General features: G+C 37.5%; 1 protein-coding gene across 2 annotated transcripts in view; it reads left to right on the top strand.

Moving 5' to 3' along the window:
* The window catches only part of ero1b (endoplasmic reticulum oxidoreductase 1 beta), a 37,583-nt gene continuing 13,936 nt past the window's right edge, over positions 1 to 23,647 (top strand). Inside the window, exons 1-12 of one of the 2 annotated variants that reach the window (XM_055010366.1) lie at positions 1 to 491; positions 6,147 to 6,266; positions 8,894 to 8,977; positions 9,081 to 9,122; positions 12,202 to 12,284; positions 13,839 to 13,912; positions 15,164 to 15,284; positions 17,094 to 17,140; positions 19,656 to 19,667; positions 19,766 to 19,792; positions 19,977 to 20,069; positions 21,396 to 21,642. In XM_055010366.1, the coding sequence (XP_054866341.1) occupies positions 315 to 491; positions 6,147 to 6,266; positions 8,894 to 8,977; positions 9,081 to 9,122; positions 12,202 to 12,284; positions 13,839 to 13,912; positions 15,164 to 15,284; positions 17,094 to 17,140; positions 19,656 to 19,667; positions 19,766 to 19,792; positions 19,977 to 20,069; positions 21,396 to 21,642 (1,127 nt within the window). In that variant the 5' untranslated portion in view covers positions 1 to 314. Of the gene's footprint in view, positions 492 to 1,735; positions 1,898 to 6,146; positions 6,267 to 8,893; positions 8,978 to 9,080; positions 9,123 to 12,201; positions 12,285 to 13,838; positions 13,913 to 15,163; positions 15,285 to 17,093; positions 17,141 to 19,655; positions 19,668 to 19,765; positions 19,793 to 19,976; positions 20,070 to 21,395; positions 21,643 to 23,647 lie in introns of those variants that run through there. The other variant, XM_055010367.1, reaches the window with a different exon arrangement.

Here is a 23,647-nt window from a genome sequence, read left to right as displayed (position 1 = left end):
AATTTTGATCCGGAAGCAGAAGTGATTTGCGTTATTAACACTGAAGTGCAGGCTGCTGGATGACAAAAACTTCTCCAGAGATGTTCCATTTTTACACGATGGCCCCGCGTCTGTTAGGGGTGTCACAGGTCTAGATGTCCGTGTGAGGGTGCTCCGTTACCGGGCTGCTAGCTTCACCGGCCCGCTCTGACCCGTACATCCGCTGTTAGCCTGAAGCTAATCGGCTAGCTACCCAGTCGCCACACAGGCAGCCTGACAGACTGCTTCTGCTTTGTTTTTAGCCTCCCTCCGAAGCCACCCCGGGACAGTGAGTTATGTGGAAAGTAACGTTACAAGCGTTCGGTGTTTTGCTGCTGGCCTGGTTCTTCGGGAACTTTGTTCTGGGCTGGTTTCAACAGAACAACGTAAAACCTCAAACGCAGCATAGCGAGCATCCGAGCCGAGCCCCGGAGAGCCCGGACCAGAACCAGGACCAGAGCTGCTTCTGCCATGTAAGTCCCCCCAACACCGGGCTACTGTCACCCTGACATCTGAACTGTTTTATCACGGTTTGTATTTGTTCTGTAAAGCGTTATTTGTGTGTTATTTTTACCGTTCCGGAAATTTTCTAGCACTTTCTGCTGTCATCTTAATTTGACGTCACAATGTGTAACCGTGACGCGCTCATAGTTAAAAAAAAAATTCTAGCACTCATAAAACGCATAAATGTTAATCTTCCTAAACAGTCAACTAATAGCTAACGTGACATTCTATTTTTCTTCATAGCTTTCCAATGGAAAACATTTCGAGTGTTCAACCGAGAGAGAAAAAAAATATTTTTTTTCGCCACACTGCGTGACTATCAACTTATTTATCTGTAAACATTCCTGTTTAACTTCGTTTCTGGAACTATTTGGAACACAATAAATGTAAAACGACGCTTGCTGAAGTCGCAGACAGATTGTGAGTTTATTTCCATTACAGAGTAGAAAAGTGTGGTGTACTCGGATTGGCTGCGGCAGAGTTCCCGCCTTCTGGAAGTTGTAGTCTTTTGCGCCGCAGCTACTAAGCGCTCTTAACGGCCCGAGAGCCTATAGAGGACTACAAACTGGGAGGCGGCGGTTTGAGGGCGGGGTTTAGTTTAACAGCCGGTTGTTTGGAGGCGGGGCTCCAAACGCTAACGCTAACCTGCAGCTCCGGTGCTCCGTATATTTATAGTTTTTGTCTTCGAGCACTCATAAAACGCATAAATGTTAATCTTCCTACGCAGTCAGCTAATAGCTAAAACGACATTCTATTTTACTTCATAGCTATCCATCGAAAAACATCTCGAATGTTCAACCGAGAGAGAAAAAACGAGGAAGTTATTCGCTACACTGCATGACTGTCGACTTATTTATCTGTAAACATTCCTGTTTTACTTCGTTACCACTCTGCTGCTGCTTTCTGGAACTATTCGGAACACAATAAATGTAAAACGCCGCTTCCTCAAGTCGCAGACTGATTGTGAGTTTGTTATTTTTCCATTACAGAGTAGAAAAGCGTGGTGTACTCTGATTGGCTGCGTAGCTCCCGCCTCGTGCCCCCTCGTGGGAGTTGTAGTCTTTTGCGCCGCAGCTACAAAGTGCTCTTAACGGCCTGAGACCCCACAGAGGACTACAAAGTGGGAGGCGGCGGTTTGAGAGGCGGGGTTTAGTTTGACAGCCGGTTGTTTGGAGGCGGGGCTCCGGGTGTACATGGGACTGGAGGTTTCTAATGACAACTCAGCCCACACACCGGCAGAAGGGCTGCTGCTGCTGGGACTAATAGTTCAGTTTCAGGGGAGTTAAACACAAAAAACTGAAGTTGGGGCAGAATGCTGAGGGCCATTTGTCTTTTCCTGCCTTTCGTAGCACTCAGTGGACTGTTGCACTCAGAGGTCAGCTGTGTTTTGGTTAATATGATGTCATTTATACCACAGAGACTAGCAGGTGTTTCTGAACGTCAGCGTATAGTTAATGCAATAACAGAGAGTAGTAACCTGCCATCTATGATTTAACTAAAACCTTTGAGGTGATATATTAGAGAGTTTCCTGGTGTACTACATTATGCTGTGTATCACTGTTCGTTTTGTTTTTTATGGATATTTTCAATCTCTTACATCAGGGGTGTCCAACATGCGGCCCATGGGCCAAAAGCGGTCCTCCAGAGGGTCCAGTCTGGCCCTCAAAGTGTAAAAATTCCAGAGAAGACATTAACTGCAGATTGTAAATTAGTAAAACTATAAATTTAAAATCATTTCTAGACCATGACAAGTTGTTTTGATCAGAAAGTAAAATACTAGATTGTTCATTGTTCTTTTGTCGTTTTGTGTCTCATTTTTTAAATATTTTGTCTTGTTTTTGTTGTTTTTTGTCTGACTTTCGTCTCATGCTTTGTCATTTTGTTTTTCGCTTTTGTCATTTTTGATCTCATTTGTGTAATATTTTGTCTTGTTTTTGTCTTTTTTTGTCTTTTTTTGTCTTTTATATTATGTTTGCACTCAGGTAGAGTGTTTTAAATGGTTCTTTAAAGAACCTTTGTTAGTGTTTCTCAGATTTACCTCAAGCCTTTAAAGCTGTCTCCATATGTTTGCACAGAACTTGGTCTGATAATTGAACTTTGTTTGTGTTTAAAATGTGAATTTAAAAATGTGTTTTAGTCTACAGGCTTAATTAAGAAAAAAAAACAACCTTTGTTGCCTGAAACAAATGGTAAAACAGGAAACTTGTTGAGTTGTTTGTGTAGCTGAAGTCACAGAACCAGTCGGGCGAAGTGGAAGCATAAAAGCATCAAAGCATGATGTGTCGGGTTGATTTAAAAATACAGTCATGGTTAATTCATAAATAACAACTTTCTATTTGTGCTTCTTTTCTTTTAAAAATGTAGAAATGCAAACACATTTTTGAAACTGGATAAACACCTTTGGCTGTTTCAGAGCCAGTGATCATGTATTTTAATTTGTTTGTGCAAATAGAAGAAAAAAATCATGCTTTGTAGAGCTGCAATTATTCTGTTATTTTAATATCAGATTAATTGTTTTGGGTGCTTTTTAAATGGTACGTATTACTTATATGGTATTTTTCAAGACACTCAAATGAACATTTCTCCTTGTTTTTTCCTCCTTAATGAAAGTAAACTGAATATCTCTCGGTACTGATTACATTTTAAAACTAACCTATAGATTAATTGGACATTTAAATCCGAGCAATAATATAAATGTCATTTGCAGTATTGCTTTTTCCAATTTCACTTTCAGTATCATGTGTAATATTTTATTTTCTGACTCATTATTTCAGTTTTATGTCCAATATTTCATTACTGGGTGTGATATTGTTTATTACCTCAGTTTTATTTCCTATTTTTCTATTCTAGTTTTATTTTAGCTTAATTTACTTATAACTTATTGATTCTCTAGTATCTGGCACAGGAATTTGCTTTGAGAATAATAATGTTTTATCTCTTGTTATCTCTTAATTGGCTATGAATATACTCATTAGTCTCAGCCCTACTGCGCTAATTGGCCAACTCTAAATAACCTACAGAGACCAGAGCTTGAATTATTGTGCAGTAATACTTTAGGTATTGCATTATAAGGTGTTCTTTCAAGGCACATTGTAATTTTAAGGCCCAAACTGTTCACATCTGGTGTCTCAGAAGTGAATATTTTCTGGGTTTGTTTGTCTTCTGTTACAGTAAATGAATTATCTTTTGTTCTTAATAGTTGTTTGGACACACAGAGTTTAAATAAAGCAGGAAAGTGTATTGATCGTTTTACCAATCTAAACGCTCATCTTCTGAGTTATCCAATGTTCAGAGCACAGGAGCTGACTAGTATAACCAGATAAGTACAGGTGATGGGTGGTCACCTGCTGCAGGACTGTACAGGTGTAGAGTTACTGATAAAACACTAGAAGCCTGATTACTGGCCCACCTATAAGCTCTCTTTACTGAACTCCTCTGGGCTGTCTGGTCGCTCATCTGTTTTTTTTAACCTGTTGTTGGAGCAGAGTTAGAGTCGATCAGGTGGTCTGGATTCTGTGTCACCTGTAGGGGTTCAGGTAACAGCAGTGGAGGATGTATTATGTATGAAAGACCAGGTGGGACAGTCTGAGAGTCTCCTGCTGGGAAAGACATCTATCCATCTATCCATCTATCCATCCATCCATCCATCCATCCATCCATCCATCCATCCATCCATCCATCCATCCATCCATCCATCCATCCATCCATCCATCCATCCATCCATCCATCCATCGGTCGACTCACCCGTCTCCAGGGCTGTAGGTCAGGCTGGTTACAACTATTTTGCGTTTTTATGCTCATGTCTTTTGCCGTCTTCCATGCTAAACATCCCCAGCAGGACACGACAGTTTTCTGCAGGTTTTATTCACTGTTCAGCACAACAAACACAGACCGCTCTTACCGGCACAACATAAATGAACACAAAAATAATAAACAAAATCAAGTAAATGCAAATGAACACAATCATACAAAAATCTGATACTAGAATATTTATTCTATTATAACTCCGCCAAGGAACGCAGCGGAGTTATGTGAGGATCCGCATATGTTTGTGTGTGAATCCGTCTGTCCTGCGCAACATTACTCAAAAACAGACCAACGGATTTGGATGAAATATTCAGGGAAGGTCAGAAATGACACAAGGACCAAGTGGTTAGATTTTGGCAGTGATGCAGCTTATAGTCTGGATCCACGGATTTGTTAAGTATTTCCCATTGCAAGACATAGCGGCTGGCACGGCGTCACTGTAACCATGACAACAAGTGAACGCTGCCTCAGCTCCCTGCTGATGATCATGTGATCCTACTACAAATCTGCCGTTGCTGACTTATCGGAATTGGTACAAGGAACAATTGACTGATAGATTAAATTGTGGGGGTGTTTGAGTCCCATCACATGTGTCCCGCTACATATTTAGGTCAGACGATTCACGCACACATGCATAACACACGCCTGTGTTCAGCGCCAGGTCAGAGGATGAACTGTCTTGGCGGAGTATTGCAATCTCTAAGTATTTTTCTTGTTGATACATATTTTAAGGCTTTATAAATCCTCCCCACACACCTCACATCACTGCAGAGCAACACTATGCAGCGATCAGACCAGATACTGAATGCTGCTATACCATATAGAATAGAATAGAATAGAATATATATACCATATATAATATAACATAATAATAATAATAATAATAATACAATACAATACAATACAATACAATACAATACAATACAATACAATACAATACAATACAATACAATACCACACCACACCACACCACACCACACCACACCACACCACACCACACCACACCACACCACACCACACCACACCACACCACACCACACCACACCACATCACATCATATCATATCATATCATATCATATGCTCAGGGGAGACGGAGGAGACTGATGCTGCAGTCGCTGAGCCAATCAGAGCCCAGTGCTGTACGCTGGCCACTATGACTGAACTGTTGTGCTGCAATGCACCATGGGAGTTTGGGGTGTTGGGGGATTAAATGTCATTATTGTGCTTTATGTTAGTGTTCCAGTGTTATTAGTATTTATGTTTTATTGTGTTTTTGTGGTTTAGTCAGCCTTGTTAGTTTGGTTAAGTGTCATGTTGTCAGGACCGTGAGTATGAAGTGTAGTATGTTTGATGACTTCCTGCCACATTTATACTGTAGTCTGTGTCAAAATAAAAGTTCTAGGCAATTATAACGTGTGTAAAGAGTAGGCACATGCTGTCTAATATTACCTTTTAATGCAACTTGCCTACAGAAAAAGTATCTGTACTGAAAAATTCCGTGATATAATGAAACATCCGCGGAACCAAACCCAATCCAAAAATCCGCGATATAGTGAGGGACCACTGTGTCTGTCTGTCTGTCTGTCTGTCTGTCTGTCTGTCTGTCCATCTATCCATCCATCCAAGTTAATGCTATGATGTAAATCGTGTGACTATAAAGACGATTATTGTTATACATGAATAAAAACATTGTTTTTCCTTTAAATCTGCTTGAATCCTTGTTCCATTGATGAGCTGTGTTATTTCAGAGACTCATCCTGGTGTAGAAGTTGTCCTCCAGGCAGTAACTCATTGTTTTTTCTGTTCTCTGCTTCAGCTCACGGGAGTCCTGGACGACTGCTTCTGTGATGTGGAAAGCATCGACGTCTTCAACAACTTCAAGATTTATCCTCGCATCAAGAAGCTGACAGAGAGAGACTACTTCAGATACTACAAGGTGAGGGCTGCTGCTTCACTGCTAATACACAACATCTGGAATAAAACCTGGGTCATATTAAGACGATTAAAACTTTGTTCCATACCGTTTTCAGAGCAAACACCTCAAAGTAATTAGACACATTTATTTTCCATTGACTGTGTTTCTGTCACTTTATATTAGTGGAAGTTTTCAGAGAAACACAAGAAAAAACACAAGCGAGGCAAACGGGAAAAGACAAAATGACCAAAACGAGAAACAAAACCATAAAACATGAGACAAACGACAAAAGTCAGACAAAAAAACAAGAGAAAATATTACAAAAATGAGACACAAAATGACAAAAAATGAGAAAAACGACATGAAACCAAACAAAAAAGAGACAAAAAATTTGACAAAAAAGTTACAAAGTGAAAAAAAAATGGACAAATGACACAAAACTAATTAAAAAGTTACAGAAATGGCAGACCAAAAATGACAAAAGCAAGAAACAAAATGACAAAAAAGTAGATGAACAACACAAGCGAGACAAAAGAAATCACAAAACGATACAAACGATACACAAAACAACGAATAAAGCAAAACACAAAATGACAAAAATAAGACAAAAGGAAACACAAAACAAGAAAAACCAGAAACAAAACCATAAAAAAAAAACACGAGGCAAACAAGTCAGACCAAAAAACAACAAAAACAAGACAAAATGTTATAAAAATGAGACGCAAAATGATAAAAACAAGACACAAAACGACAAAAAACAAGGAGAAATGACACAAAACTAATTAAAAAGTTCCACAAGTGAGAGACCAAAAATGACAAAAGCGAGAAACAAAACGACAAAAATCGGACCAAAAAAATGATAAAAACAAGACAAAATATTACAAAAATGAGACACAAAACAACAAAAGAACAATGAACAATTTAGTATTTTACTTTCTGAGCCAAACAACTTGTCATGGTCTAGAAATGATTTTAAATTTATAGTTTTACTGAGTTACAACCTGCAGTTAATGTCTTCTGTGGAAGTTTTACACTTGTCAGGTTTTACACTTGTCAGGTAGTACTGCACTTCTGGTATGTGGTCTTTCAGTTAGTTTTTTGCGTTGGAGAACTTTACAGAGCAGGAAGGAAGTGTCGATGAAATGTTGTGAAATACTAACTCACAGAGAGGAAGGAAGATGTTTGCAGTGAATGCTGTAATTACAGTGACACTGATGGTCCTTCTACCTCCGTTTTTAAAGCCGGCTTGGCTGTCTTGTTAATATCACCCCACCACTCCTGACGTTTACAGAAGTCGTGTTCATCTTGTGTTTTCTATAATCAACGTCACAGCAGAGCCACATCCTCATGTTAGAGCAGAACTGGATGAAGGGATTTTTCTTCTTGTGTTCTTCACAAAAATAGAGCAGTTTAGTTCAGGTTTAATAAAATATAGACCTGATGATATTCAATAATACTCAGATGTTCATTTAAACACCAGACACTTATGCTCGAAACAAGAAGGATACCGTTGAATGAAGGGGTGTCCATCTCATCTTAGTTCAGGTTCCACATTCAGCCCACTTTGATCTCCAGTGGACCGGACCAGTTTGACTATATGATCAAAACGACAAAAGTCAGATAGAAAAAGACAAAAAGAACAAAAACAAGACAAAATGTGTGCAGCAGCTGAATCTGTCCTCGTTTTATTTCACTGATGGCTAGTTTGAGGACAGTTTCACGATGCGTGGAGTTCAGTGGAGTCCACTCCGGTGTGTTTACCTGGAGAGGGCTGCAGCTCATTTGCATAAAGTAGACTGACTTCTACTTTATGCAAATTGGATGCGGCGTGCGGAGATTCCAGGCATCGTGAAACTGTCCTCAAACTTCTAAACTAGCCATCAGTGACATAAAACCAGGACAGATTCAGCTGCTGCACAGATTATTTCTGCCTCAAATGCCTTCAGAAATACTTTTTGCTGAAGTGTTTTTGAAATAAAAGAGAAATGGTTTTGTTTATCTGATTCATCTACCGGACCGTCAAGCTGAAAGCTCGGTCACGTGACCACATAGCGGCCTGCTGTTGCCCGAGCGCTGTTTTTGTTGTTTTCTGTCTGGTTTATGTCATTTTGTGTCTTGCTTTTGTCATTTTGTTTCTTGTTTTTGTCTTTTGTGTCTTGTTTTTAATGTTTTGTGTCTTGTTTTTGTCATTTTTTTTATCATGTTTATGTTGTTTTCTGTCTTGTTTTTGTCATTTTGTTTCTTTTTTTTGTCATTTTGTTTCTTGTTTTTGTCTTTTGTGTCTTATTTTCGTGGTTTTGTCGTGAAAGGGTGAGGGTGGGATGGAGTTTGGTGATATTATAGAGGTGGAAAAACGAGGACATCTTGCTGAGATGTTTGAGGCGGTTGTTGAATGTCAGGTGAGGGTCCGGTCTCACTCTGAGGTTGGAAACTGTCTGGTCTGGAGATGGTGAAGGTGGTTCTGGAAGATGATTGGACCTGATGAGGGGTGAGGACAAGAATGGCTTCAGTTTAGGAGCTGTTTATCTGGAGGAAGTTTGGACTCATCCAGGCCTTTGTCTCCTCATGGTGGACAGCGCTGATGAAGCCGATGATGATGAAGAACTTCTATTATTCCTCATGACTTTGTGATTCCATGTTTTCTCTAGGTGAACCTGAAGAGACCGTGTCCTTTCTGGCCTGATGATGGACACTGTGCCATCAAGGACTGCCATGTGGAGCCCTGCCCAGAGGTCAGACATCAGCCCACTACATTTACTGTACTGTCTGAAATGTATTTATTATCCTTCATCTGTGTAGGAAACAGCATCTCATTCTGCTTGCTGTGTTTTCCAGAGTAAGGTTCCTGTTGGCATCAAGTCTGGGAACTACAACAAGGTGAGATCAGTAGACAGAGTTCATGTTAAAGTGAGCTACAGATGGAAATGTGAAGAGTTATGGAAGCTCTGTGCAAAAGAAAAACCCCTAAAAGATCTGGTAATTACAACATGCAGCTGTTTAAGAAGTCAGAGGGAACATGGTGCTGCCTGATGTAGTTAAATGTTCCAAAGAAAATATGAAAATATCCTTTAATAGCGGAATGAAGCAGCATTAGTGGATGCATAGAGTTACGCTGCTCTTTTCACTTATTGGTTCACATTTTGTAAAATTGTACACACAATGAATGAGTTATTAACAGTTTAACAGAAGATATTTTAAAATACCAAATAAATCTGGAGTTCCCCTAAAATGCCATTTTTCTCTTGTCCCACCTCTGATAAAACAGTTAGAATCTAATTTAAATCTACTTTTTTGGGGGTTTTTTTCATTCATGTCTCTGCAATTGTGGGAACATTTTTTTATCAAAATAATATTTTAAAGAATAATTATTATCCATGGAACGTGTCCCACAACATGTGAGCAGAACCTGTTGATGACGTTTTTGTTGTTTTCTTTCTTCTTTCTGTTATTTTCTGTCTCGTACTTGTCATTTTATGTCTTGTTTTTGTTGTTTTGTGTCTCACTTTTGTCATTTTGTGTCTCGTTTTTATCGTTTTATGTCTCGTTTTTGTCGTTTGCTGTCTTGTTTTGTCATTTTGTCTCATTTCTGTCCTTTTGAGTCTTGTTTTAGTCATTTAATGTCTTTTTGTCATTTTGTGTGTCATTTTTCTCGTTTTGTGTTTCATTTTTCTCGTTTTCTGTTTTGTTTTTGTCATTTTGTGTCTTATTTTTGTCGTTTCTTATTCTGTTTTTGTTCTTTTTTGTCTCGTTTTTATTGTTATATGTCTTGTTGTTGTCATCTTGTCATGGAATAAAAATGCTACCATTGATGTGGAAGCTGAGCCAATCAATACCTATTATTGATCACTATGGAGCAGAAAACTGTAAAACAGAAGGTTGATTTTTAAAATATTCAGAAGCCCAAATGTCCTCCAGTTCTGGAATGATCCATAAACTGTGGCATACAGGTGTGATTTATACACTCTCAACCTCCTGCAGCTTATGTAATGGAGTTCAGTCGCAGCTGCATTCGTTCCAGTACTTACTGTTTCCTCAGCTGATTCAGTAAAGCGCACGTACGCACGCACGTACGTACGCACTTGGACCTTATCTCTGATAGTTTCCATGTGAGACTGAGAACTGAGTGTTTGCCAGCTCTTGGCCTGCAGCCTGATGTTTGTCTAGTTATGACCCAGGACTGTTTGGACATCTGCATTCATCTCAGTGAAGGTCCAACATGTTCCATCAGCAGTTAGTGTTCAGCATGTGCCACGTCAGCAGGAGTTCACAAACAAACCTGTCTGGAAACTAACAGGTGTAGCAGTCGAAGTGTTTTAAACCAGGGATGTCCAACTCATCTTAGTCCACATTCCACATCCAGTCCAGTCTGATCTCCAGTGGACCAGACCAGTAAAACCACAGCATAATAACCTAGAAATAACCACAACTCCTAATGGTTCCTTTGTTTTAGTGCAGAAATGTTCACATTTAAGGAATTATCTTAATTATCTTATTAACTCCTAACTATAATCGCAGGTATCTAGAACTGAACCATATAGTATTTTACTTTATGATCAAAACGACAAAAGTCAGACAAAAAAAAAACAAAATCTCCACCAAAAACAAGACAAAATATTACAAAAACGAGACACAAAACGACAAAAATGAGAAAAAAATGACAAAATATGAGACAAACGGCACGAAACGAAACAAAAAAGAGACAAAAAATTAGACAACAAAGTTACAAAGCGACAAAAAAATGGGAGAACAACATAAGTGAGACAAAAAAAGCACAAAACGACAAAATCGATGCACAAAACAACGAATAAAGCAAAACACAAAACGACTAAAATGAGACACAAAATGACAAAAGCAACAAAAAAAATGACAACAAATGAGACAAACATCATGAAACAAAACAAAAAAAGACAAAAAATCAGACAAAGTTACAAAGTGACAAAAAATGGACAAATGACAAAAGTTAGACAAAAAAATATACAAATGACACAAACAGGACAAAAAATGACAAGAGTAAGAAACAAATCGACAAAAACGTAGACAAACAACACAAGTGGGACAAAAAAAACACAAAACAACAAAAACAATACACAAAACAACAAATAAAGCAAAACATAAAATGACAAAAATAAGACAACAAACACAAAATCACAAAAACGAAAAACAACAAAAATATGAGACAAACGACAGAAGTCAGACAAAAAAAGACACAGACAATGAGACACAAAACACCACAAGAGATACAAAATGACAAAAAATGAGACAAACGACTCGAAGCAGAACAAAAAAGACAAAAACGAGACAAAAAACACAAAACAACGAAAACAGCACACAACGAATAAAGCAAAACACAAAATGACAAAAACATGAGACGAAAGTCAGACAGAAAAAGACAAAAAACAAGACAAAATATTACAAAAATGAGACACAAAATGGCAAAAAATTAGACAAACAACACGAAATAAAACAAAAAGACAAAAAAATTGACAAATTACAAAGTGACAAAAAAATGGACAAATGACAAAAACGAGATTAAAAAAATGACAAAAGTGAGACAAAAAACCACAAAATGACAAAAACTATGCACAAAACAACAAATAAAGCAAAACATAAAATGACAAAAATAAGGAAAAAAAACACAAAACGACAAAAACGAGAAATAAAACGACAAAAACACAGGCCGCATGTTGGACACCCCTGGTTTGAATAGTCAAATAAAAACCGAGGAGCAGAGAACATGAGTGGGTGGGTGTGTTCTGTAGTTCCTACTTTTCCAGTTTGCCACACAGTGATGAAACCAGATTATGTTAATGATGAGTTAGCATCATTAGCATGAGGAAGAGGTCAGACGTGTGGTTTAGCAGGTCTCCTCATTAACTCAGGCTCAGTGAACATGTATGTATTTGTGTATGGAGATGATGGCAGTAGCGTGACATGCTAACACCCTCTGTGTCTCCAGTACTCCCAGGCGGCCAACACCATGTCCGACATGACGGAGTGTGAGCAGGCCAACGAGCTGGGAGCCATCAACAGCACCCTGAGGTGAGACCTGCTGCCGTCTGATAGTAACCACGGCAACCATCTACCAGCTGCTAGTTTCACTCACAACTCACAGCTCTAGACCAGGGGTGTCCAACATGAGGCCCGCGGGCCAAAAGCGGCCCTCCAGAGGGTCCAATCCAGTCGTCAAAGTGTAAAAATTCCAGAGAAGACATTAACTGCAGATTGTAAATTAGTAAAACTATAATTTTAAAATAATTTCTAGACCATGACAAGTTGTTTTGATCCTGAAGTAAAATACTAGATTGTTAATCGTTCTTTTGTCGTTTTGTGTCTCATTTTGTAATGTTTTGTGTCGTTTTTGTCGTTTTGTGTTTCCTTTTTGTCTTACTTGTGGTTTTTGTCTTATTTTTGTCATTATGTGTTTTGCTTTATTCGTTGTTTTGTGTATAGTTTGTGTCGATTTGTGTTTTTTTTGTCTTACTTGTCTTGCCTACTTTTTGTCGTTTTGTTTCTCACTTCTCATTTTTGGTCTTGTCTGTTTCATTTGTCCACTTTTTTGTCACTTTGTAACTTTTTTGGTCAAATTTTGTCTCTTTTGGGTTTTTTTTGTCTCATTTTCATCGTTTTGTGTCCCATTTTTGAAATATTTGGACTTGTTTTTGTTGTTTTTTTCTAGCTTGCCTTTTGTCTCACGTTTTTGTCGTTTTGAGTCTCATTTTTGTAATATTTTGTGTTGTTTTTGTCGTTTTTTGTCTGATGTTTGTCTTATGTTTTTGTGGTTTAGTTTCTCGTTTTTGTCGCTTTGTGTTTGCTTTTTGTTTCGCTTGTGTTTTTTGTCTTATTTTAGTCATTTTGTGTTTTGCTTTATTCGTTGTTTTGTGTATAGTTTGTGTCGATTTGTGTTTTTTTTGTGTCGCTTGTCTTAACTACTTTTTGTCATTTTGTTTCTCACTTTTCTCATTTTTTCTCATTTCACAGTCTTGTCTGTTTCATTTGTCCACTTTTTTGTCACTTTGTAACTTTTTTTGGTCAAATTGTGTCTCTTTTTTGGGTTTTTTTTGTCTCATTTTCATCGTTTTGTGTCTCATTTTTGTAATATTTTGTCTTGTTTGTGTTGTTTTTTGTCTAGCTTGCCGTTTGTCTCTCGTTTTTGTCGTTTTGAGTCTCATTTTTGTATTTTGTCTTGCTTTTCATCTAACTTGTCGTTTGTCTCTCGTTTTTGTTGTTTTTGTGTTGAAGCCACATATTTAAACCCGACAGCAGAGCTTCTAATGCTGCCTAACTGGTTTGACTGGAAAACCTGAAAATAATCAGACCAGAGAGGAGGAGCGCTCTTCTACGTACTTTAATTTTCTTTGGACACATTTCTGCTGCCTTCTATGGAAGCTAAACTAAAGCTAATATTCTCCCTTTAACACCCACAGTTTTAGTTCCCTTCTTGTGTTGGTTTTCCTGGACTGCGCTGTATTCAAATATCTTTCCAGTGTCGTCATCACCACATTTACAAATGCATGTCATTTTCATATCCCTATGTCACTCTGTCACAGTTTCTTCCCTATGATGAATTAAGTTCCTGTTATTTTCCCGTTCCAGTAACCAGAGTAAGGAGGCGTTCGCTGACTGGGCGAGACACGACGATGCTCAGGATCACTTCTGTGAGCTGGACGGTGAGGATCTGTTAGTCCAGCACTTTGATCCAAACAAGAAGTTTAGACCAGGGATGTCCAACATGAGGCCCGTGGGCCAAAAGTGGTCCTCCAGAGGGTCCAATCCGGCCCTCAAAGTGTAAAAATTCCAGAGAAGACATTAACTGCAGACTGTAAATTAGTAAAACTATAAATTTAAAATCATTTCTAGACCATGACAAGTTGTTTTGATCCTGAAGTAAAAGACTAGATTGTTCATTGTTCTTTTGTCGTTTTGTGTCTCATTTTTGTGATATTTTGTTTTTGTTTTTTTTTTTGTCTGACTTTTGTCGTTTGTCTCATGTTTTTGTCATTTTGTTTCTTATTTCTGTCATGTTGTGTTTTGCTTTAATTGTTTTGCGTATTTTTTGTGCTTTTTTAAAATTTTTTTGTCTCACTTGTGGTGTTTGTCCACTTTTTTGTCATTGTTCCTCATTTTCGGGGTCATTTGTGTAATTTTTTGTCGCTTTGTAACTTTTTTGTCTAATTTTTTGTCTCTTTGTTTTGTTTTGTGTAGTTTGTCTCATTTTTTGTCCTTTTTTGTCTCGATTGTGGAATATTTTGTCTTGTTTTTGTTGTTTTCTGTCTTTTTCTGTCAGACTTTTGTCATTTTGTCTCATTTTTGTAATTTTTTCTCTTGTTTTTGTCTGTTTTTTGTCTGTCTTTTGTCGTTTTTTTTCTCATTTTTGTCGTTTCGTGTTTCCATTTTGTCTTGCTTGTGGTTTCTGTCTTATTTTTGTCATTTTGTGTTTTGCTTTATTCATTGTTTTTTGGATCGTTTTTGTTGTTTTCTGTTTCCTTTTTGTCTTGCTTGTGTTTTTTTGGCTATTTTTTGTTGTTTCGTTCCTTTATTTGTCTCATTTTTGTTTTGTTTTGTGTTGGTTGTCCTTTTTTGTTCTTTTGTGTCTCATTTTTGTCATATTTTGTTGTTTTTTTTGTCTTTATTGTCTGACTTTTATAGTTTTGATCCTCCAGTAAATCCTCTGTGGTTCAGTTCCAGATGACTAAATGTTGTGTTTCTTTGTAGACACTCTGTGATCTGGAAGTTGTAATATGGAAATGATAAACTGAGGCTGAATGTTGATGAAACTGAATTTATTTTTCTCCATAAATTTCAGGTTGTTCATGATGTTTAGTAAAAAGATAATTCCTTAAATGCACTAAAGCAAAGTGACCATTAGGAGTTGTGGTTATTTACAGGTTATTCTGCTGTTGTTTTACTGTGTGTTCCAGATGAGACGTCTCCGGATGCTGAGTATGTAGATCTACTGCTGAATCCAGAACGGTTTACTGGATATAAAGGACCTTCAGCATGGAGAGTCTGGAACAGCATTTATGAGGAAAACTGCTTCAAGTAAGACTGAAACGCTCACACACACACACACACACACACACACACACACACACACACACACACACACACACACACACACACACACACACACACACACACTCTTCCTCCTGCTGTTAGCTAATAAAGCATCTAACATTTAAATAGTACGGCAAAATATTATAGTCGCATGCAAAACTTTATGTGTGTAGCGCCTTTAAGAAGAACATTCACAGAGTGCTTTCACAGGTAGAACATAAAAACATGAATAACACATTGACAGAAACGTACAGAATGGATAGCTGATTAAAAGCTGGTTAAAGGATGACATCACATGAAGGGGTTAGGAGAGAAGCTGAAGAGAAAATAACAGAAATAGATGAAGATCAGGAGGTTAGAAAGAAGGACGACAAGCAGGACAGTCTAGAAAAGTGGGTTTTAAAAAGAGATTTAAAAGAAGTTAGTCATTTTAAAGCAGGAAGGAAGTGATTTGATGAAAATAACTGCTGAAGATGTGACTCTGATACACAGAGATGGTTTAAGGGTCAGGGTTAGATATATATTGAAATAATTCAGTTTATTTGGACTGTGGGTTTTGCTTGATTTGAAAAATCCCTAAATTGTGAAATCATGTGTCGTCAGAAACAATCACTGTCTGGGGTCACAGCAGGAGCAGAAGCTTTGATTTCACACACAGCACTTTATGTTTGGTAACGTTTTTGTCTCATGTTTTGTTTTGTGTCATTCGTCTCATGTTTTTGTCATTTGTTTCTTGTTTTTGTCGTGTTGTGTTTCCTTTTTGTCTTGCTTGTGTTTTTTGGCTATTTTTTGTTTTGTTCCTTTTTTGTCTCGCTTGTGTGCATGTTTTTGTCTCGCTTTGTAAAGTTTTTGTCTCTTTTTGTTTTATTTTGTGTCGTTTGTCCATTTTTTTGTCGTTTTGTGTCTTGTTTTTGTAATATTTTGTCTTGTTTTTGTTGGGGTTTTTTTGTCTTTTCTTGTCTGAGTTTTGTCTCATGTTATTTTGTCTCTCATTTTTTTCATTTTGTGTTTCCTTTTAGTCTCGCTTGTGGGTTTTTTTATCGTTTCTAAATTTTTTTTGTCTCTTTTTTTGTTTTATTTTGTGTCGTTTGGCCATTTTTTGTCATTTTGTGTCTCATTTTTGTAATATTTTGTCTTTTTTTTGTCTTGTCTTACTTTCGTCTCATGTTGTTTTGTTTCTCATTTTTGTTGTTTTTCATTTCCTTTTTGTCTCGATTGTTTTTTTTTTGGCTATTTTTTGTCATTTTGTAACTTTTTTGTCTCATTTTTAGTTTTGTTTCATGTCGTTTGATGTTGTTTTTGTAATGTTTTGTCTTGTTTTTGTTGTTTTTATTTTTGTGTTTTTGTCACATCACTAGAGTAACACAGATGTAAAATCAGATGTTCAGTAGATGCACTCAGCTACATGCCGTATATTTGTCAGTCCTCTGTAATCGTCGTGGCTAAAGCTGTGCTAACTAAACAGTTTCAGAGCAGACTGACTCTGAAAACACCTGCTAGCTGAGCAGTATTACGGCTACAACCAACACAGAGTTCTGTTTGTTTAAGTCGTGTGTTGACATGAGCTTCATGTAATGAGAAAAAAGTCAGTTAAAACTGAGATTTAAGAAATTTGGAATGTTTGAAGCGTTTTTGTTTTTTATTACAGACTTATTTTTTGTGTTTAAAGAAATGTTCCTACAAGTGAAAGGGATGATGTGAAGTTGGTTAAATGCACTTTTACCTGCCAAGGACAAGTCCAATGTTTGCGAACTCGTCATGATCACTGATTAAAGTTTGTTTTTGTGTCGACAGGCCCAGATCGGTGTACCGACCTCTCAACCCTCTGGCTCCCAGCAGAGGTGAGTCCAGTTTACCGTCTCTGGACCAGCAGTTTACCAGACACTGGAGGATGACTCAGGTTTACTGGATGAGAAACGTCTCAGAAGAAGCAGCAGATTAACAGGTTCACTGGCAGGAAGCTCAGATACACATCCAGGTTTGAGGTGGTGGAGATGCAAAGTGTTAGAGTTCCAATAAGAGCAGGTGGAGGTGGGTCAGATGAGAAACATTTAGTGGATGGACGGAAAAGCAGAGAAATTCAAGGGCCTGAGGGAAGCAGGAAACAGCTGCTAGTAGGTTGCAACAGTTTGGTCTGACCACTTCCATTACCTCCACTTTAGAGCAGCGCTGTTGAACTGTAGTCCAGTTACTCCCAACCAGGAGGAAACAGACTCCAGGAAATACTAGTGGAGGAACTCAACACATATGGAAAAGTCAAAGTAATAATTAATTACAGGAGGTCCTCGGTTTACGACGTCCTCGATCTACGGCGTTTCGTCGTTACATCAGAACTGGTTACGCTGAACTAGTTGTTCAGCGGAGCGAATGAATACGTCGTCAGGTGGTGCTATCAGACGGCTTTGTTTCCATTCTCCAGTTGTACAACACCTTGGATTGCTCTACATTCACTAACGTTTTGACCTTCATTATGGCTCCCAAGCATAAGTCAGACTCTTCTGATCGACAAAAACAAGACATAAAATGAAAAAAACGAGACACAAAACAACAAAAAAGAGACACAAAACTACAAAAATTTGATATAAAATGACAAAAACAAGACACAAAACGACAAAAATTAGACATAAAATGACAAAAACGAGACACAAAACGCCAAAAACGAGACACAAAACGCCAAAAACGAGACACAAAACGCCAAAAACGAGACACAAAACGACAAAAACGAGACACAAAACGACAAAAACGAGACACAAAACGATAAAAAACGAGACACAAAACGACAAAAACGAGACAAAACGACAAAATTTAGATATAAAACGACAAAAACAAGACACAAAACGACAAAAATTAGACACAAAACGACAAAAATTAGACATAAAATGACAAAAACGAGACACAAAACACCAAAAACTAGAGACAAAATGAAAAAAATGAGACACAAAATGACAAAAACGACAAAAACGAGACACAAAACAAGAAGAACAAGACACAAAATGACAAGAACGAGACACAAAACGACAAAAATGAGACACAAAATGACAAAAACTAAGACGTTTTGTGCTACATTCACTAACTTTTGCCCTTCATCATGGCTCCCAGCATAAGTCAGACTCTTCTGATGCTTGGAAGAAAAGGAAAGCCGTCTCCATGGAAGTGAAATTAGATGGAATAAAACGCTGGGAACAGGAAGAAACACCGACCAACATGGGTCAAGTCAGCATATTGTAGCGACCATCTGTGATGAATGAGTGAGACTTTATCTGGTTCTCTGCTGGTTTATTGAATACAAAAAGTTGCAAAATGACCACAACATACTTAAAATTACAACAAACAGACTGAAAAGGACCAAAAAAGAAACAAAATAAACACGATGACATACAAAACAACCACAAAAAGACACAACATGACCACAAAAACGCACAAAATGGCACAAAATGACCACAGAAAAGCACACACAATGACTGTGAGACAGCTAATTATCATATGAAGACACAAAATGATGAGAGACACACAAAATAACTACAAAAAAATGCAAAATGACCACAAAAACACCTAAAATTGCCACAAACAGACTGAAAACAGCCACAAAAAGACACAATATGATCACAAAAACGCCAAAAATGACGCAAAATGACCACAGAAAAACACACAATGACTCAGTGAGACAGATAATTATCATATAAAGGCTCAAAATGATGAGAGACACACAAAGTAACTACAAAAAATGTAAAATGACCACAAAAACACCAGAAATTATCACAAACAGACTGAAAATGACCTAAAACAAACCAAAATGAGCACAGAGGGTTCTACTGTGGACCGTAGCCAACGCCACAATAAGTCCAAAAACCCCGTAACTTAGCTCCAGAATTAGCTGCCGTTCCCAGCTCTCTCTACTGCTGACTCTCAGCCAATCAGAGGTGAGCTAACTAAACATGGCACGTTCACTGACATCAGGTAAATCTGGAACTGAACAATAAACATTGAAACCTCAACATCAACAACAACATGAGTCTGTTACAATATTCTGTAATCTTGTAGTAAAATGATTCATACGTTCATGAAAGTCGTTGGCATTCAGGACTTTATGAAGAGCTGATGGATATCGTGATGCATGAAATGGCTTTGGTTACATTTTCACCGGAGTTCCGACTTACGGAGAAAATCGACTTACGTAGATCAGTAGGAACGGAACTCCGTTGTAAGTCTAGGACCCCCTGTAATTACTATTTTAACCTACCAGAACCCACATTAAGAGAAGATGTAGATTTGTCCGCTCCTCATTACACCCTTTAATTACTGTGTGTGTGTTAATAGACCACATCTAACAGTTTCTTTCTTTTCTCTTCTCTGCAGGAGACGACGACGGTGAGTGAAACTAAAACTGGCTGCATGTGAATTTATTTTTAGCTCTGTTGAATAATATCTCATCAGGTCTCTTTTGTTTTCTGTTGATCACATCACAGGAGAAGGTTTCTACAACTGGCTGGAAGGTGAGTTCTACTTCATGTTCCTGCCTTCTTTACAACTTTATATGTTTTCTTTTAAATACATTCACTAAAATAAAATAGTTGTCAGTAAGTTGTGGGGACTGAATATCTTGCGTCGTGTATTTAGTTAGTTTGGATTAATAAAACATGTTTCATTAACTCTCTCTTCACGTCTCTCTCTGTCCAGGTTTGTGTTTGGAGAAGAGAGTTTTCTACCGGCTCATTTCCGGCCTCCATAGCAGCATCAACATCCACCTGTGTGCCGAGTACCTCCTGGACGGTACGAACATCACACACAACAACAACAACACATGAGATGCCACAGCTAGTCTACAGTCTAGAACCACACGACCAGCTAACTCTGAGGTTTCTAGGGTTTCACATCATCTGCTGTCCTTTTTATTCTGCATGGAATAAAGGAAACCAATGCCGAGGGACGTTACTGGTGACATTTGTGATATTATCTCTGATATGATGCAAGAGTTCTAGAGCTCACAGAGTTTCAGTTTATCAACATAATCTTTTTTCATTGAACAAAAGCCAAAATCTCAACTGTTATCGAAACACAAACGTCTACACAGGAACACTCTAACCCAGGAGAGTCCAACTCATTCTAGTTCAGGTTCCACATTCAGCCCAGTTTGATCTCCAGCAGACCGGACCAGTTTTACTATATGATCAAAGCGACAAAAGTCAGATCGAAAAAACAAACTAAAATAAGACAAAATGTCAAGAAAATGAGACAAACGACACAAAATAAAACAAAAAAAGTGTCAAAACATTAGACAAACAGGTTACAGAGCGACAAAACAAATGGATAATCGACAAAAACGAGACAAAGAAAACAACAAAAACGATCATAAAAACAGCGAATAAAGCAAAACTCAAAATGACAAAAATAAGACAAAAAAACACAAGCAAGACAAAAAGGAAACGCAAAACAACAAAAATGAAAAACCAAATGATAAATGTCAGACAAAAAAAGATAAAAACAAGACAAAATATTACAAAAATGAGACACAAAGCGACAAAAAAATGTACAAACAACACAAAAAACATTTGACAAAAAATGCGACAAAAAAATGGACCAACAATAATAACAAGACAAAAAAAACACAAAAGGTGCACAAAACAACGAATAAAGCAAAAGACAAAATGACAAAAATAAGACAAAAACCATAACTGAGATGAAACGGAAACACAAAACGACAAAAACGAGAAACAACACCACAAAAACTTGAGACAAAAGACAAAAAAAGACAAAAATAAGACAAAATATTACAAAAATGAGACACAAAATGACAAAAGTACAATCTAATATTTTACTTTTTCATCAAAACAACTTGTCATGGTCTAGAAATTATTTTAAATTTATAGTTTTACTAATTTACAATCTGCAGTTAATGTCTTCTCTGGAATTTTTACACTTTGAGGGCCAGATTGGACCCTCTGGAGGACCACTTTTGGCCCACGGGTCTCATGGTGGACACCCATGATCTAATCAGTATAAAAATTTCAGACCAGAAATGAGTAGTTTATGAAACTTTCTGAACTACACCCCATGTTCTGTAAACTGTAGTTACTCTTAGTGTTTTTTACTCCTCAGAGGGCTGGGGCCGCTCAGTCTGGGGCCCAAATGTCCAAGAGTTCCGTCAACGCTTTGACACGGCGGAGACGAAGGGCGAGGGCACCCGGCGGCTGAAGAACCTCTACTTCCTGTACCTGATCGAGCTGCGAGCGCTCTACAAGGTGGCGCCGTACTTCGAACGAGCCATCGTCAACCTGTACACCGGAAACTCTCAGGAGGACGGAGAGACCAAGGAGCTGCTCCTGCAGATCTTCAACGAGATCAAGTAAGACGTTCTTGTAGGTCCTCTAACCCAGGAGAGTCCAACTCATCTTAGTCCAGGTTCCACATCCAGCCCAGTCTGATCTCCAGTGGACCAGAGCAGTAAAACCACAGCAGAATAACCTAGAAATAACCACAACTCCTAATGGTTCATTGGGTTAGTGCAGAAAACTACATTCTGAAAATGTTCACATTTAAGGAATTATCTTACACTAAACATCATGAACAACCTGAAATTTCTGAAGAAAAATAAATTCAGTTTCATCAACATTCAGCCTCAGTTTATCATTTCCACATTACAACTTCCAGATCACAGAGTGTCTACAAAGGAACACAACATTTAGTCATCTGGAACTGAACCATAGAGGATTTACTGGAGAATCAAAAGTCAGACAAAAAACAAGGCAAAATATTACAAAAATCAAACACATAACAAAAAGTGAGACAAACGTCACGAAAGAAAACAAAAAAGAGACAAAGAATTAGACAAAAAAGTTACAAAGCGACAAAAAAAATGGAGAAATGACAAAAACGAGACAGAAAAACACAAATGAGGTCAAAAATGACAAATGCGAGAAACAAAATGATGAAAAGTGGACAACCAGCACAAGCGAGACAAAAAAAACACACAAAACGACACAAACGGCACACAAAACAATGAATAAAGCGAAACATAAAATGACAAAAATAAGATAAAAAACATAAGCGAGACAAAAAGGAAACACAAAACATTTTACTTTATGAACAAAACAACTTGTCATTTGTGTTTCCTTTTTTTCTCGCTTGTGTTTTGTCTTATTTTTGTCATTTTGTGTTTTGCTTTATTCATTGTTTTGCGTGCCTTTTTGTGTTTTTTGTCTTATTTTTGTCGTTGGTCCATTTTTTTTGGCATTTTGTAACTTGTCTAATTTTTTGTCTCTTGTTTTTGTTTTATTTCGTGTCATTTGTCTCATGTTTTTGTCGTTTTGTGTTTCCTTTTTGTCTCGCTTGTGTTTTTTTGTCATTTTATGTTTTGCTTTATTCATTGTTTTGTGTGCCGTTTTTGTCGTTTTGTCTTTTTTGACTTGTTTTTGTCGTTTGTCCATTTTTTTGTCACTTGGTAACTTTTTTGTCTAATTTTTTGTCTCTTTTTTACTTTCTTTTGTGTCATTTGTCATTTTTTTGTCATTTTGTGTCTCATTTTTGCAATATCGTGTCTTGTTTTTGTTGGTTTTTGTCTGACTTTTCGGTCGTCTCATGTTTTTGTCTTGTTTCTTGTTTTGGCATTTTGTGTTTTTTCGTCTCATTTTTGTCTTTTGTCCATTTTTTGGTCGCTTTGTAACTTTTTTGTCGAATTTTTGGTCTTTTTTTTGTTTTGATTCATGCCATTTGTCAAATTTTATTGTCGTTTTGTGTCTCATTTTTGTAATATTTTGTCTTTTTTTGTTGTTTTTTGTCTGACTTTTGTCTTGTGTTTTTGTCGTTTCTGGTTTTTGTCGTTTTGTGTTTCCTTTTTGTCTCGCTGGTGTTTTTTGTCTTGTTTTTGTCATTTCGTGTTTTGCTTTATTCATTGTTTTGCGTACCGTTTTGTGTTTTTTTGTCTCTTGTCATTTAACCGTTTTTTTGTTTTTTGTTTGTCTAATTTTTTGTCTCTTTTTTGTTTTGTTTGCTGTCGTTTGTCAAATTTTTGGTCGTTTTTTTTGTCTCATTTTCGCAATATTTTGTCTGGTTTTTGTTGTTATTTTGTCTTTTTTATCTGAATTTTGTCATTCTGATCATATAGTAAAACTGGTCCGGTCCACTGGAGATCAGACTGGGCTGAATGTGGAACCTGAACTAGCATGAGTTGGACTCTCCTGCTGTAATTTCTGTCCTCCGTCCCAACTTCCACATTACCACATGTAATTCTGGTCTAAGTGAGGGGGACTAACTCCTATAGTGAACTTATGAACTCTGATGATTTACATGAAAACCAGACCTTTATCTGATTCTACCTTGAAGCTCTCGGCAGACACGTATGTGAGCGTAAC

This window comes from Amphiprion ocellaris, chromosome 4 (assembly GCF_022539595.1).
Source record: "Amphiprion ocellaris isolate individual 3 ecotype Okinawa chromosome 4, ASM2253959v1, whole genome shotgun sequence".
Classification (NCBI taxonomy): Eukaryota; Metazoa; Chordata; class Actinopteri; family Pomacentridae; genus Amphiprion; species Amphiprion ocellaris.
Note: the sequence above shows the minus strand (reverse complement) of the source record. Positions and strands in the feature narration are given on the sequence as shown.